This window comes from Miniopterus natalensis, chromosome 2, assembly GCF_054644295.1.
Source record: "Miniopterus natalensis isolate mMinNat1 chromosome 2, mMinNat1.hap1, whole genome shotgun sequence".
Taxonomy (NCBI): Eukaryota; Metazoa; Chordata; class Mammalia; order Chiroptera; family Miniopteridae; genus Miniopterus; species Miniopterus natalensis.
Window position 1 is genome coordinate 96,829,590 of NC_142082.1, and position 17,097 is coordinate 96,846,686.

A 17,097-nucleotide genomic window follows, 5' to 3' on the forward strand; every position below is an offset into this window, starting at 1 on the left:
GATCCCCCTGGCTTCACCCAGCACCAGCCCCTGACCCAGCCCAGGTCTACCCTCAGCCTCTCTGAGGCTCCAAAGGTAAAAGTACAAGAAACACGAGACATCATCTTTCCTGGAGACTACAATCTACCTTGTAGCTTTAAAAATAAAATGAAAGTAATGGGAAAAAGATAAAACCGCAAACTTAGAAAATTCTTTAGAGAAAAACTATTTAAAAGTATCTGATCCTGACCAGCACCCACCCAACCCCCTCCCATTGATTCCATACCTTGAGTGTGTCTTGTATTCACACCCATCCCTGGACCCAGCTCTGTGAACCTAAATGTAGGTCCTCAGCACCAACCTAGGGACCATGCTGCCTTGCTGAGGCCGTTGTTCCTCATGCCCTTGTCCCAGGCCATTCCCTCAGCAGTGAACATGTCCTTGCTTGCTTCATGTTTTATGGAATTGTTTGCCTGGTTTGAAATAATAAAATACAGAAAGAAAAAAAATTGGAAACAGTCAAAACCTTTGGTTTCCAAAGGGAGAGTTTTCATTGCATGTTTTTTTTTTTTTTTGGCATGCATATGATGGAATAGTGTACAATCACTTAAAAATGTGTTTGAGCCTGGCTGGGCATGGCTCAGTGGTTGAGTGTCGACCTAGGATCCAGGCAATCGGGGTTCGATCCCCAGTTGGGGGCGTGCAAGAGGCAGCCGATCAGTGGCTGTCTCATCTTTAATGTTTCTATCTCTCTCTCTCCCTCTCCCTTCCTCTCTCTGAAATCAATAAAGATATATTTTTTTAAAAAAGTTTTTGAAAAATATTAAAGCAAGAACTATGCAATCCATAGTGAAAAAATAAGATTAGAATGATAGTATTATCTGAGTGTTTTAAAAGATATAAAATATGTTTATAAGTGTAAAAGGTGAAGGAAATAGATAAAATTGTCAATATCTTTGGGAGACTTTTATTTGGTCATTCATTGTTTTAAATTATTTTTTTGGTCTTTCCTGTTTTTCATTGATTTTTATGAAAAATTAATGATGTTGTGTGTGTTGAGGTATAATTGGCATATAACATTATAGTCATTTCAGGTGCACAGCATAATAATTCCATGTTTGTATACATTGCCAGACCACAGTGAGTGTAATTAGCATCAGTAACCTCACATAGTTAAACATTTTTTTCTTGTGCTAAAAACTTTTGAAATCACCTTAGCAACTTTCAAATATGCAATACAGTGTTATTAACTATAGTCATCACCTGCACATTCCATCCTCCATGACTTACTCATTTTATTTTATAACTGGACATTTGTATATTTTGACCTTTTTTACTCATTTCTCCCACCCCTTTCCCCCTCTGCCTCTAGCAGTCAACAATCTGTTCCTGTATCTATGAGTTTGGGTTTTTTGTTTTTACATTCCACATATAAGTAAGAACATATTGTATTTGTCTTTCTCTGTCTGACTTATTTCACTTAGCATTATACCCTCTAGATCTATCCATATTGTTGCAACAGATAATATTTCATTCTATTGTATGTCTGAATAATATACGGGGGGGGCAAAACTAGGTTTACAGTTGTGAGTACAAGAAACAGTTTATTCTTGTATTATTAGTTATTAATTGTATTATTTTCCATACGAACAACTGTAAACTTGCTTTTGCCACACCCTGTTCGTGTGTGTGTTTGTACACACCACATTTTTGTGATATGTTGATGGACACCAAGGTTGCTTCCATATATTGTCTACTGTGAATAATGCTGAGTAAACATGGGAGTTCATATATCTTTTTGAGTTAGTGTGTTCATTTTCTTCAGATACAGACCCAGAAGTGGAATTGTTGAACTTTATGTTAGTTGTATTTTTAATTTTTTGAGGAACTTCCATAGTGTTTTCTGTAGTGGCTGCACCAGTTGACATTCCTACCAACAGTGCTTAGCGTTTTCTTTTCTCCACATCCTCACCAACACTTATTTTTTGTCTTACTGAAAATGGCCATTCTAACAGATGTGAGGTGATATCTCTGTGATTTTCATTTGCATTTCCCTGATGATTAATGATGTTGAACATCTTTTCATGTACCTGCTGGCCATTTGTATAGCTTCTTTGGGAAAATGTCTATTTAGATCTTCTATCCATTTTTTAATCAGATTGGTTTAGTTTTTTGCTGTTGAGTTATATGAGTTCTTTATATATTTTGTATGTTAGCCCGTTATATAACTTGGAAATATTTTCTTCCATTCAGTAGGCTATCTTTTCATTTTGTTTATTATTTCCTTTGTTGTGCAGAAGCTTTGTTTTTGCTTTTGGTGTGCTCCTGTTTTTTTCTTAAGCCACTTCAGGAGATGAACATACTTTATAGTGATATTAATCTCCATTTCAAGTTTGTTCCCATATTCTCAACAATTGTATTGTTTTGGAAATTTGATCAAATCAGTAATGTCCTTTATTTTCTTGTATTTAATTATGTAACAGGGTAAAATCCTTTACAAAGTTCGATGGAAAGGATACACATCGGATGATGATACCTGGGAGCCTGAAGTTCATCTTGAGGACTGTAAAGAAGTTCTTCTTGAATTTAGGAAGAAAGTTGTGGATAACAAAGCTAAACCAGTCAAGAAAGATATTCAGGTATCGTGTTTTATGTCATTTCTTTTTTTTCTTTTTTTTTTTTTTTTTTTTTTTTTTTAGTATAATAAATTTTACTGATATAGAGAATGCAGTAAAGAATTTACAAATAATAATAAAGTATATAGTATTTGTATTTCAAAATTTTTATTGCCAATTCTCACAGAGTGTTTTCATTGAGTTTTGTCAAACTCTTCTCTCTGTAGCCAACCTGTGATTGCAGTTGATGAATAGGTATAGTTTGGACATGTTAATATTTTCCTTTAAGTTAAGAGTAAGGTAAAAGTGGGGGGAAAAGACATGTCAAAACTGTCCATAAGCTGAGTGTCTTTGTATACCTGAGGAATATTTTGTGTGCTGTTCACAGTACTATTACAGATACAGTGACTATTTTTATATTTAATATGCATTTTAAAAAAACTTTCTTTAAATCCTCACTTGAGGATATATTTCTTTATTGATTTCCCAGAGAGAGAAGAAAAGAGAGAGAGAAACATCGATGTGAATGAGAAACGTCGATTTGTTGCCTTCCATATGTGCCCCTGATCAGGAATTGAACCCGTAACCTTTTGGTGAGAGAACGATGCTCCAACCATATTTCTTATGTCTGATTTTACTGCTAATTAAAATAAAACAATTTTTAGATCCTATTATAAAACTATAAATTCTCACCCATTTCAGATTATTCACAGGTCTGATTATCCAGGTCTTTTGTTTTTCTCTTCTGTTCCCACTTCAGTTTTAGCTACTTTATTGCTTTTTTTGTAGCTCTTCTGATACTAAAAAAGGGTAAAAAGATGGAAGGAACTCACAGAAGTTAAATTTTCTCATCAGCAATTTGGAAAAAGGTTTGATTGTGGGCTAGAGCGAGATAATGTTAAAACTAACACACAGATTTGATTTAAGGATTGTCTACTGTTTTATCCTTGATTCTCTTATTCCACAAATAATTGAATTGGCTTTATGAATCTTGGAAGAATTTCCCATTTTACTTTACAATGTAAATTTTATTTATAGCTTCTACTTATATATTGAACCAGTTCTAACTCAGCTTCTTTTGAGTTTTCATTTTCATCAGGAATAATTTGTTTTTTAATACTGGCAGAGGTCCTTGAATTTAGAACTATATACTGAAAATTTCTCACAAGAAACAGATTCTTACTTATTGAGGTCTTTAAGAACTGAATATTCATCCCTTCTCTCCCTGCAATTAGAGTTTTCAACCACATTTTAAAAAATACTTAGTATTCTTTTTAAATCACCAAAACAATATTAGGACCCAGTTTTGACTATGTGTAGTGTTGTTAACAGCAACAACAGAGGCAGCTTTTATTTACTGAACACTGGGTTAGCACTTTATATGGATTAAGATGTGAAACAGGCTTAGATAAGGTAGCTAGCCCAAATTCACCGGTTAGTAATGCTAGAGCCAGGTGACTGTACTCTTAACTACTGTAGGTTGCCTTTTGGTTTGGGCTGTAACTTGAAATCCACTTAGAGGAGTGGAATATGAGTGTTTTAAAATTATACTACTGTGGCAAGTTCCTTAAGAAATACGGTTTTTAAATTACTAAGCAGAATGCTTAGTACTCCAAAATTTTTGGTAAAGGAAACCCTTTACAAAATGAGTTCAGGTTAAAGGAGAAACTGTTTTCCTCCCAATTTTTTTTCTATTGTTATACTTCACTTTTCTAGAATGGGTATCGACTCTCTCCGTCCCTATTTCTTTCCCTAAAAACACACAAACACAAATGCACGTTTTAATAAGTGATTTGGTTCATATTACTCCCAAAATTTAGACTTTGTGATTGAGATCATCCTAAGCTATATTTCTGAATTTCTCCCTTTTGCTTTATTAGTAAGACATTTGCTGACACTTCTCCCATGAAGTCTTGTATTATAGAACTCTGGCTTTCTCATCCCTTTATGTCACTTTACCAAGCCTCCAGTGAAACCCAACAGCAACACTCTTGATTTAAAATGATTGATGATTACTGGTGTGTTTGAGGCATACTCTTTTTTTTCTCCTTTATATTGAATTTATTGGAGTGGCACTGTTCACCAAAGACTACAGGTTTCAGGTGCACAAGGCAGTTCCATTATTAGTATTTTGAGGAAACTCCATACTCGTTTGTTGATTTATTTAGATAGCCATTCTGACAGATGTGAGGTGATACCTCAATGTGGTTTTAATTTGCATTTCTCTGATAATTAGTTACATTGAGCATCTTTTCATATGTCTGTTGGCCACCTGGATATCTTCTTTAGAGAAGTGTCTATTCAGGTCCTTTGCCCATTTTTTAATTGGATTGTTTGTTTTTTTGTTGTTGAGTTTTATACATTCTTTATAAATTTTGAATATTAACCCCTTATCAAATGTATAGGCAAATTATATTCTCCCATTCAGGGGGTTGTCTTTTCATTTTGTTGATGGTTTCCTTTGTTGTGCAAAAACTCTTCAGTTTGGTGTAAGATACGTAAATTCCTTATCCTAATTTTAGAAAGCTACTTCTCCACTTAAAGTATCTTTTTATATGCTATCCATCCTATTTCATAAATAATTTAAAATTCCAGGCACTACTAACATTTTGAATCTTTATAATAAGCATGAAGTCTTGATTTTCTGTCTCAGGTCAGCTTTCTCATGGGTTGTTTATAAAGTATTACAGTATTTACATTGCTATGACTCTTTAGCCTAATCATTGAGGTGGTGTCAAAAAGGAATGTGGCAAAAATGCAACTGTTTGCAGACCTGTTAGTTTTGCCATTCATAAGCTTTTGTGATTCTTTGACTGTAGATAGAGAAATAAAGAGTCACCAGGAAAGACCTGGCCGGTGTTGCTCAGTGGTTGGAGTGTCGACCTGAGCGCCAAAGGGTCACCAGTTTGATTCTTGGTCAAGGGCACATATCTGGGTTGAAGGATCCTTCAGTAGGGGTGCGTGCAGGAGACAACCCATTGATGTGTCTTTCTCACATTGATGTTTCTCTCTCTTTCTCTCTCTTCCCTCCCTACCTGATTTCCCTACCTGATTTCCACTCTTTCTTTAAAAAAAATCAATGGAAAAAATATCCTCAGGTAAGATTTAATAGCAACAACAAAACAGAGTCAGTAGGAAAAAATTGCTTTGTTCATCTCTTTTTTAATCTTCACCCAAGGACTTTTTTTTATTGATGTGGAGGGGAGCATGGATGCGAAAAGAAACACTGATCAGTTGCCTCCTGTACTTCCCCTGACCGGGACCAAACTCGCAACCTTTTGGTATATGGGTTGATGCTCCAACCAAGTCACCCACCTAGCCAGGGCCTTTGTTCATCTCTCTGTCTGTGTTTGTATAAACAGCATATGTGCTGTCTTAGAAAGTCACGATATTTCCCAGATACTAAAGTTTTTTGTCTAATGGAGAGGTTTTACCATGGTAGCATCAGTCAGAATATTTGTGTTTTTTTTTTAATATTTGTGGAGTTTTTTTAAACAGTTTTTTATTGATTTCAGAGAGAAGAAGGGAAAGGGAGAGAAAGAGAAACATCGATGTGAGAGACACATCAGTTGGTTGCCTCCTGCATGCACCCTGGGAATCAAGCCTGCAACTGAGATACGTGCCCTTTGCCGGAATCGAACCCAGGACCCTTCAGTCTAAGAGCTGACTCTCTGACCACTGAGCAGCACCAGCTAGGGCTAGAAATAGTTTCTTAAAGTAATTCAGAAATAGTTGTTAATGCTGTTTACCAGAAAATATACATGATGCAGAGAATGGTATTTGTTGCCCTTGCTGGGGTAGCTCGATTGGCTGGAGCATCATCCCATGCACCAGAAGGTTGCAGGTTGGATTTCGGGTTAGTGCACATACCTAGGTTGCAGGTTCAATCCCAGGTCAGAATGCATACAGGAGGCAACTGATTGATGTTTCCCTCTCCATTCCTTTCTCTCAAGTCAATAAAAATATATCCTCGGGTGAAGATGAAAAAAACAAAGAAAAAAATGGTATTTGTTTATTAAAATTCTTAATCATTTAGCATTTGGATGTCTTTTTACCTTTTCACTATCAGGTGTTTTAAAGTAAAGAAGAAAATCATGGTGCTTTTTAACGTTCATATGTGTGATATGGTCCAGCTCTTCATTTTCAGTGGCCTGAAAACTGAAACTCTACAAATCAGGCAGCTTGCTTGCCTCATACCTTGGTGACTGATGTTATATAACACAGATGAACCTTGACTATACTTTTATAGCAACATTATACTGTTTTTGGATTTTTTCCCCCCTTGTTTTTAGGCATAGCTCTTTTTAAGTACACCTAGTGTGTCTTATGGCCAGACATTTAAATGGTCATAGTTACACAAAGATAGGTAAAATGTAGCTTTTTTTCTTGAGGTACCTTGCAGGTTGTACCTATATGTTGTTTTCTTTTTTTGTTACTCGTCATCGGAGGATATTTTTTACATTGATTTTTAGAGGGGAAGGGAGGGAGGGGGGTGAGATAGATAGAGAGACTGGCACATTGATGTGAGAGAGACGCATCAATTGGTTGCCTCCTGCACCTGCCCCGACTGGGGGATCAAACCTGCAACCCAGGCACGTTGTCCTTGACCAGGAACTTAACCCACGACCCTTCCATTTGCAGGCCGATGCTAACCATTGAGCAACACTGGCCAGAGCATATGTGTTTTTAAGGGTGTACTTACTGTAACTAAGGATTTTGCCCTCTGCTTTTCTTTTAAAACAATTTTTAATCAACATATATTCCAAACAGCAAACATGTTTTTATCATGAAATAATTACCTGCACATTTAATACTCAGCTAAGAGATTAACTTTTTTTAAGATTTTTTATTGATTTTTAAAGAGAGAGAAGGGGAGAGGCAGAGAAAGAAACATCAATGTGAGAGTGGAACATCATTGGCTGCCTCCTGCATGACCCCTGCCAGGACGGAGCCTGCAGCCTGGGCATGTGCCTTGACTGGGAACCGAATGGCAACCTTTTGGTGCATGGGATGACACTTAACCAACTGAGCCACACTGGCCAGGGCTTGCCTTTAATTTTAAAATTTGAGAATAGCTTGCTTTTTGTTGTTGTTATTGTTGTTAGGGGTAACTTTCTGAAATACTTGTGTTTTGTTTGTTTTAGTGTAGCTTTAGAGTAATATCTATATACACCCTTTTAACGTAAAATGAATTAGAATTTGCACATCCAGATAAGCATTTTGAAGAGTGTGCATTTTGTGAAGTAAACATTTATTTTTATAGTGCCATAGCCCAAAATGGTTTTAAATTTTTTCTTTGAAATTGCCTTCATGAGAATTTATAATGTTGTATAAGATTATTTCTAGTGACACTTCCTGTTTTTACTCAAAATAGTTCTCAAGTGGTAACGGTTCTAAGAGTGCAAGAGTGTACTTCGAGTTGGTGGTTTCCAGAGGAGATGACACTGGGCATGTCTGTTCTGTACATTTCACAAATTGTCACCGGTCACTCTGTCATCACACTTTCGTATACTGTATGGCTGAACATCCCCATAGAACAGGGTGTCACGTAAACAGTGACACAATTTGCTGGGTTAGCCTGTCTGTGCCTGCTGACTTGGTATAATTACTGATACAGCCCCATTTTATTTTCAGAGTTGTCCTGATTTGGTTAATAATTATGTTTATTTTACTGGTGAGACTATTAAAATGAGTAAGATAAAGGTTGCAAATGTACTACAAGTGCTCAGACGTATGGTGTGTGATTTTATTTATTTTTAAAGTTAACACTAATTCCTTTCTATCATCTGATACTGTTGTCTGATGGCAGACAATAACTGTTTATCAGATGGCAAAGGATCTTTATGTCCTGACTTCAGTGAATCTTTCCAAGGATTCCATGGCTGGATTACCCAGGTACAATGAACCTACCGATTCATTTAAAATATGGCCCTGTGGTTGAGTTGGCAACCCATGAAACTGGAGGTCATGGTTTGATTCCCAGTCAGGGCACATGCTCTGGTTGCAGGCTCGATTTCCAGTAGGAGTCGTGCAGGAGACAGCTGATCAATGCTTCTCATCATTGGTGTTTCTATCTCTCCCTTCCTCTCTTTGAAATCACTGAAAACATATTTTAAAATAAAGAAAGAAAATAAAATATAGCTCAGCCTTTCAAATAGAGTATTTTGATGCCTAAAATCAAACTGCTACGTTTACAAATTAGTTAAATCAACTAATTTTGTATTTAAAGCCTACAGGTTGTAACTCTCTTGGGGAATAGTCTGATGACCAAAGAAAAGGTTCTTTTTCAGAGTTCTTTGTAAAGGAGCCAGCATTAGAGCTCTTCCTGGATGACTGAGGAAGAATTAGAAAGACCAGGAGCTTACAAGTGACCCTGCCATCCTGTTGTAGTAATAGCTAAAGCAGCCACCAAACTGGGCAAGGAGCATTGCTGGGTGATGGGGACAGAGCAGACAGTAGATAAGGTACAGAACAGCTGTGGCAGTGAGGAGACTGCTCTAGTTGCTATGGAGGCTCCATTTTATAGTTGATGAGTGGAAACTCCCCAGAGGATCTTTATTTATACAGTTTAGAACTTTCAGAATTTTGGAAATATTTTATGTTGTTTTACCCGATAAAAAGGATAACTCCAACATCCATTTGCTAATTATCATGTTCATTCATTCAGAAATCCAGCTGTAATGTGTGTCCAACACTAAGAACACAGAAAAAGGTATGATGCGTGATGTGTGCGTCTTCACGGAGCTCAGGGCAGGGTGTAGACGGGGGCAGGGGTGTTGAAGCAGTGACACACTCAGGTGGCTCTGCTGTGGAGAGTCAAACAGAGGAAGGAGTTACCGACTTTCTGAGATGAGCATGACAGTTACATACAGAGGATTCATTGTCCTAAGCCCTTAAACAAATGAGGAATTTAACACCCTTAGGAGGGTGTTTTAGGAAGGTGATTTTTAAAGAATTTTATTAAGGAAAGTTTGAACCTACTAAAATGGAGAAGGCAGTATTGTGAGACTGTTTTATCATTACCATGTCATTATCAGTGCTTTGACATTGTTCTTTTTCCTCTCAGTTCTCCCCCATCCCTTTTGATACGCTGGAGCATTTTAAAGGAAATTCCAGATGTCACATCACTTCACCCTGAAATATTTTAGTAGATAAAAGGAATTGTTAAAAATTACCCACTATATTCATTATCATACTGAGAAGTTTACACTTATTAATATCTATGAATGTGTTCAGTGTCCTCCAGTTGTCTCAAAACCAAAACATGTCTTTTTGTTGATTTGATTGAATTGGGATTTGAAAAAGTCCTACACATTATATATCATTGATAAACACTGAAATGTCTTTTTTTTTTTATTGAATGACAAACTATTAGAAATGCTCCTCATTCATCAGTCAAATTCACATTGAAGTGGGAGGAGACAGTGCTGTCTGCGGCTCTGGGATTCCACTGCTATGACAACTTCTAGTTAAAAATGATTCCAAGCAGAGAGTATCGGAAACACATGAGATGCCCAGCGGAGACTGTCATCTAAAATCTCTTAATTTGTAACTGTTTCTACCCCTAACCTCTTCCTTTTTTCCCCATGTTGTTTATTTGATGAAGAAAACAGGTAATTTTTCTGTAGACTTTCCCATATTCTAGGTTTGGCTGAATGTGCTGTGCCTTTTAACATGTTCCTCTATTCCCCCTATTCCTGTAAGCTGATAGGTAGATAAAGGAAGCATGGATTATTTATTTTTTCAATAAGTCATAAGTGATATTCATGTATCCCCATCACAGCCCATCAGAAAGCACATAATGTCTAGTTAACTCCCTCACAATGAGATTGAAATGATTGTTGAAATGCGGTATTTTCCTTCTGCTCCATCATTAGGATGCTCATAACATTTGATGTGTAGGTTTTAGGAGCCACTGATGATCATTGCCTAGAACCATTAATTCATTAGAGGTTGGAAAATAGTAACTTTCTATTTCTGTCATTCCTTTTGCCTTTATTAGCAGGAATATAATTAATTCTGAAGTGGAGAGAGGTTGCTGGCAGGGAGAGGTGAGGAATTTAGGTAGTGTAGGTTGGAGCATTGATTCCATGTTCCACAGGATTTTGTGACTGATCTCATTTAGGGGAAAAAGTAGAGTCAGAGATGACTAAGATGACAAGTTTGGGAACCTGCATAAATGGTGGTGTATTTAGGGAATGGTCCAGTTTTGAATACATTACTTATTTGTCATCCAAGTCTCCCACTGGAAATACGGACTTGAGTTGAAGAGAAGGATTTGGACTGGAAATGTAAATGGGGGGATTGTAGAGGCTGCAGGATAGTGTTTATTATTAATTACTATGTCCAATTAATCTGATTGACTAAGAATTTTGAAAAAATCAGTTTTATAAATCTTGTTTAAAAATATTTTTGCAGTAATATGATCATACACCTAGCAAGATTAAATTTATTCCTCCTCTTTCCCCCTTCTTTTTCCTGTATTGTTTTGGTAAATGTAAGTAAAACCAGGCTATTCAGTTTGGAAATAAGGTCAGCACAAGTCCTTAGCAGCATTATTTTCAAGGAGATGGATGGCAGTGGTAAACTCTTCAGGACTGAGGGAAATTGAGAAAGTAGAAATCATTCAGTACTCCTACAGAAATTACTTTAAACAGAGGGGTAGCCCTCACCAGTGTGGTTCAGTTGTTTGGAGCATTGTCCTGTGCACTGGAAGGTCGTGGGTTCTATTCCCAGTCAGGGCACATACCTAGGTTGTGGGTTCAGTCCCCTGTTGGGACATGTGCAGGAGGCAGCCGTTTGATGTGTGCTGCTCACATTGATGTTTCTCTGTTTCCCTTTCCTCCTATCCCTCCCCCCCTTCCTCCCTAAGATTAATATTTAAAAATTACATAAACGCATCTCTTTAAAAAAAAAAAGGGTAGTTGTAGGGTGAGGACACAATAACTTCAGAGCACATTGCAAACTATATCTTAAATTCTTCAGCGTGTGTCTCATAACAACATAGATGTCCTCAGGGAAATTCAAATTCCTCACTGTGACATATCAGTAGTGTTACATCAGCAACACTGCCTTCTGATTCCAGCTGACACATCACTGAATTCATTTGGATTCCCCCATTGTCCCTGAAGGTCCTTTATTGCTTCCTGTCATGCAGGGTATTTCATCTCATGTCTTTGTAGTTTCCTGTCCTCTAGAGCACATCCATAGCCTATCGTCTTTCATGATGTGGGCAGTTTTTTATGAGTCTAGGCCAGTTGTTTCATAGAAAGATGTTAAAATTGGATTAAATGAATGCTAATTGTTAAATCACAAATAAACAGCATTTTAAAAATTTGGAATAAGACTGTTTGTTTTTTCTTGATTAGATTCAGTGTAGTGTTTTTGTTGTTGTTTTCTTTGGCTGAAGGAGACTTTTTATTACTTTTATGTACAGAAAACTCAACAGTGCACACTAAGCCCAGCTTGGTGGCCAGTTCCTTAGCCTTGGCCTTTTCCACTTGGAAATGCGAGCCACTGACTTTGGACCCAGGACATTGCCTCCCTAGTGGCGGAGGATCTCATCGTATCTGTCATTGTAACTGGTCCTGATAGCTTCCACCAGCTTAGCCAGAGCGCCTTTGTCTTCTGAGTTAACCTCTGTGAAGGCAACGGCGGTGCAGGTCTTCCTGTGGACAAGCCGTCCCAGCCTGGCCTTCCCCTTGATAATGCAGTAGGGAATGCCCATCCTCCAGCACAGGGCAGGCAGGAGGACAACCAACTCGATGGGGTCCAGGTCATGGGCAGTCACCACCAGCTGGGCCTTGTTCTCCACCAGGTGACCTTGTTAACCGCTGCTCAAAGGACAGGTGACCTCTTGTTGGGGACATCGCTTTTGCTGGCAGCTTTTTTCTCAGCCCAGGCCAACAGTTGCTGCTGCTTTTCTTGCTTCATCTCTGGTCTGTACTTGTGGGCCAGCTTAAGTAGCTGAGGAGCTATTTGGCAGTCCAAGGCCTGGGTGAACTGGTTAATGGCAGGAGGTAGTTTCAGACACTTGTAGAGAATAGCCCTTTGCCGCTGCAGCCAAATGTAGTGGGGCCATTTGGCAAAGCTGGTGAGGTCCCTTTTGGGCAGGATGTCCTGTCCAATGCCAAAATTCTTGGGCCTTTTCTCAAGTGGGATTGACAACCTTCTTGGCCTCCTGCTTCACGACAGCAGGGACTGGCGTCACCTTCTTCCCCTTGGCCTTCTTTCCTTTCGGCATCTTGGGCAGCAAGAGGAGAGAGCCAGTGTAGTGTATATTAATTACATCAAGATATGATGTCAGCCTGGCTGGAGTGGCTCTGTTGGTTGAGTGTCGTTCCCTGCACCTAAAGATTGCTGGCTTGATTCCTGGTCAGGGCACATGCCTGGGTTGCAGGTTCGATCCCTGGTTGGGGTATGTACCTAAGGCAACCAATTGATGTATCTTTTTGTTTCGATTGATTTCAGAGGGAGGAAGGGAGAGGGAGAGGGAGGGAGAGAAAGAGAGAGAAACATCAGTGATCAGAGAGAATCATTCATCGGATGCCTTCTGAACGCTCCCTGCTGGGGATTGAGGCCGCAACCCGGGCATGTGCCCTGACTGGGAATTGAACCTTGATCTCTTGGATCATAGGTTGATAACTCAGCCACTGAGCTATGCCGGCTGAGCACCAATTGATGTTTCTCACATTAGTGTTTCTCTCTCTGTCTCCATCTCCCTCCCCCTCCCTTCCTCTCTCCAAGCATGTCCTAGGGTGAGGATTAAAAAAAAAAAGATGATGTCAGTTTTCTAATTTTTGCTGATTATGAATTATACTTGTATGATAATTAAGCCCATTGGTTTTTTTTTCTCCCTTTTTATTTCATTTTTTTTTATTTATTTTTTAAAATATATCTTTATTGATTTCAGAGAGAGGAAAGGAAAGGGAGAGAGATATGGAAACATCAGTGATGAGAGAGTCATCATTGATCAGCTGCCTCCTGCATACCCCCGACTGGGGATCGAGCGTGCAACCCAGGCATGTGCCCTGACCAGGCAACCAGTTGATGTTTCTTTTTGTTTTGATTGATTGATTTCAGAGAGAGAGAAAGAGAGAGAGAGAGAGAGAGAGAAACATCAGTGATGAGAAAGAATCATTTAACTGAAACGTTATCGCCTGGATCCTAGGTCGGTGGTGAACTGCTGAGCCATGCCCAGGAAGGCTTATTTTATTTTTTAAATCTTTGTTGTTGAGAGTATTACAGATGTCCCCCTTTTTCCTCCGCTTTGCCCCCTCCACCCAAATTTAGCCCCACCCCAGGCCTTCACCTTATTGTTTGTGTCGATGAGTAATGCATGTATGCATATAAGTTCTTTGGTTAATCTCTTTCTACCCCTTTACCCCCTTCCAAGATTCGTCAATCTGTTCCACGTTTCCATACCTCCAGTTCTATTTTATTCATCATTTACTTTGTTCATTAGATTCCTTGTTCGTTTATGTTGATTTTTAGATTCAATTGTTGATAGGTGTGTATTTATTACCATTTTATTCATATTTTTTATCTTTTTTCCTTCTTAAAGAAGACACTTTAACATTTTATGTAATATTCGTTTGGTGGTGATGAACTTCTTTAGCTTTTTCTTGTCTGGGACACTCTTTATCTGACCTTCAATTCTAAATGATAGCTTTGCTGGGTAGAATGATCTTGGTTGTAGGTCTTTTGAATATTTCTTGCCACTCCCTCTGACTTGCAAAGTTTCTGTTGAGAAATCACCTGACAGTGATATGGGCACTACCCTGTAGGTAAGTAACTGATTTTCTCTTGCTACTTTTAAGAATTTCTCTTTGTCTTTAACCTTTGGCATTTGAATTATGATGTGTTTTGGTGTGGGCCTCTTTGGGTTCCTCTTGTTTGGGACTCTCTGTGCTTCCTGGACTTGTATGTCTATTTCTTTCACCAGGTAAGGGAAGTTTTCCTTCATTATTTTTGAAATAGGTTTTCAATTTCTTGCTCCCTCTCTTCTCCTTCCAGTATTCCCATGATGAGAATGTTAGTATGCTGGAAGTTGTTCCAGTGGCTCCTTACGCTATCTTCGTATTTTTTGGATTCTTTTGTCTTTTTGTTGTTTTGATTGGATGTTTTTTGCCTTCTTGAATTCCAAATTGCTGATTTAATGTTCAGTGTCATCTACTCTACTGTTGATTCCCTTTAAATTATTCTTCATTTCAGCTAGTGTATCCTTCATTTTTGACTGGTCCTTTTTTATATTATTGATGTTCTCACTGTTTCTTGAAGTACTCATTAAGTTTCTTGAACATCCTTATAACCATTGTTTTGAACTCTGTATCTGATACTTTGCTTGCTTCCGTTTCATTTAGTTCTTTTTCCGGAGATTTCTTTTGTCCTTTCGTTTGTGACATGTTTCTTTGTCTCCGCATTTAGGCTGCTTCCAGGTGTTTGTTTCTATGTATTAGGCAGAGCTGCCTTGTCTCCTAGAATTGTTAGAATGGCCTTGCGTAGTAGGTGTCCTATAGGGCCCAGTGGCTCAGCCTCACCCGTCACCTGAGCTGGGCACTCTAGGTGCTCCCCTGTGTGGGCTCTGTGTACTGTCCTGTTGTAGTTGAGCCTTGATTGCTGTTGGTGTCACTTGGAGGATTGACCCCCAGGCCAATTGGTTGTGCAGACTAGCTGCTGCTACAGTGGAAGAGCTACTGTGCTGGAGATACCCTTATGGAGCAGGACTTGCTTCAGTGGGGCTTTGTTGCTCACTGAGTCTTCCCCTTCAGTGTGTTGCTCATGGATGTGGTAGGACTGTAATCTGTTCCGGTGTTCAGCTGACCACTGGGTGCACTGGGACCTCCCGTGAAGTTCAGTCAGCTACTGCCTATGCATTGCTTGGGACCACCTGCCATGAGTTATAGAGCTGTCTGCAAATGGCTGCTACTTGTATTGGGCTTGGAGGTGCTTAGGACAGGCCAAGCTATGAACCTTGCAAGGCAGACTGCTGCTAGTGCCAGGCCTGGGGCCTCTTATCAAGAGGTGTCAGGCACTCTGAGTCCAGCTACTGCTTGTTTGAGAGATTTTAGGAAAGTCTGAAGCTTGGGCTAGGATAGGCCATTCATATGGAAAGACCACTGCAAACAGTTTGCCTGGGGCTGCAAATTGAATGGGGCGGGGTCTCGGAATCATCAGAGCCAGGTTGATGGAGACTCAAATATGGCATCTGCCTATTGGCACTATGGCATGAGGTCTCAGCATAGAAACAGTGACCTCTGCCAGCACTTTTGTCTGGGAGAAAGCTGCCCGTCAGTTCTTGCCCTGATGCCAGATAATTTAGTTCCTCCTCATATATCCCTGGTGCCTTTCAAGCTGCTGCCCCAGTGCTGGAGCTCAGAGGGAGTGAGTTCAAGTAAGTCTGTGCAGGTGCCCTTTGGGAGGAACTGCCTGGGACTCCAGCAGCCCTCAATGTCACTTAACCACAATCCTCGCTGGTTTTTACAGCCCAAAGTTACAGAGACTTCTTTTCTTGGCACTGGAACCCTGGGCACAGGGATCTGGTGTGGAGTTTGGACCCCTTACTCCTCACAGGAGAATTCCACAGCCAAGATATCCCTCCTTATTTAAGAAAACCCACAGTGGGTGTTGGACCAGCCCATTCTGCGCCTCTGCCCCTCCTACCAGTCTCAGTGTGGCTTCTTCTTTAAGTCTCCAGTTGCAGGACTTCCATTCAGGTGTTTCTGGATGCTAGTTCTTCTGCGGTTTAGTTGTAATTTTGATGTGGTTGTGGAAGGAGGTGAGTACCAAATTTACCTATTCCGCCATCTTTACTGGATGCCTTCTCTCTTTTTAAAAATACCTTTTGATACCCTACCCTGTTTGGCTCAGTGGTTAGAGCATCGGCCTGTGGACTAAAGGGTCCTAAATTTGATTCCAGCCAAGGGTACGTACCTCAGTTGCAGGCTCAATCCCTGGCTCCGGTCAGGGGAGTGCAGGAGGCAACCAATCAATGTGTGTCTCCTCACATCGAATTTTCTCTCTCTCTCTTTCCCTTCCACTCTCTCTGAAAAAGCGATGGAAAAAATATCCTCAGGTGAGGATTAAAAAAACCCTACCTTTTTACTTTTAAAATATTAAGTAACATGATAATAAATCTAACTAAAATACAATGGAACCTTGGTTCTCAAAACTCAATTTGTTCCAGAAGGCTGTTTGTGAAGTGATTTGTTTGAAAGCCAAGTCATTTTTTCCCATTACAAAGAGTGTAAGTTGAGTTAATTCATTTCAGACCCCCAAATGATTTTGTTTTAACCTTTCTTATATACAGTACTTGTCTAATGTACTGTTTAATCTATAAACAAACTGTTCTTAAATTTATTTAACCACCCCATAGTAGCCTTAAACAGATCACTTTCAGCACTTGTTCCAGGGATGTCTTTCAGGAAGCCAGATCTGCAGCATTTTTGCTTTTTCACATGTCATTGCCTCCGAAACACTGTCACAAGCCAACTGCTTTTCATTT

General features: G+C 39.2%; 1 protein-coding gene and 1 pseudogene across 1 annotated transcript in view; one reads left to right on the forward strand and one right to left on the reverse strand.

Moving 5' to 3' along the window:
• MPHOSPH8 (M-phase phosphoprotein 8) overlaps positions 1 to 17,097 on the forward strand; it is a 45,222-nt gene that overhangs the window by 1,968 nt on the left and 26,157 nt on the right. The window contains exon 2 of the mRNA XM_016203525.2: positions 2,463 to 2,618. Coding sequence (XP_016059011.2) covers positions 2,463 to 2,618 — 156 coding nt within the window. The remainder of the gene's footprint in view (positions 1 to 2,462; positions 2,619 to 17,097) is intronic.
• Positions 11,723 to 12,867, reverse strand: LOC107529970 (large ribosomal subunit protein eL8 pseudogene; annotated as a pseudogene).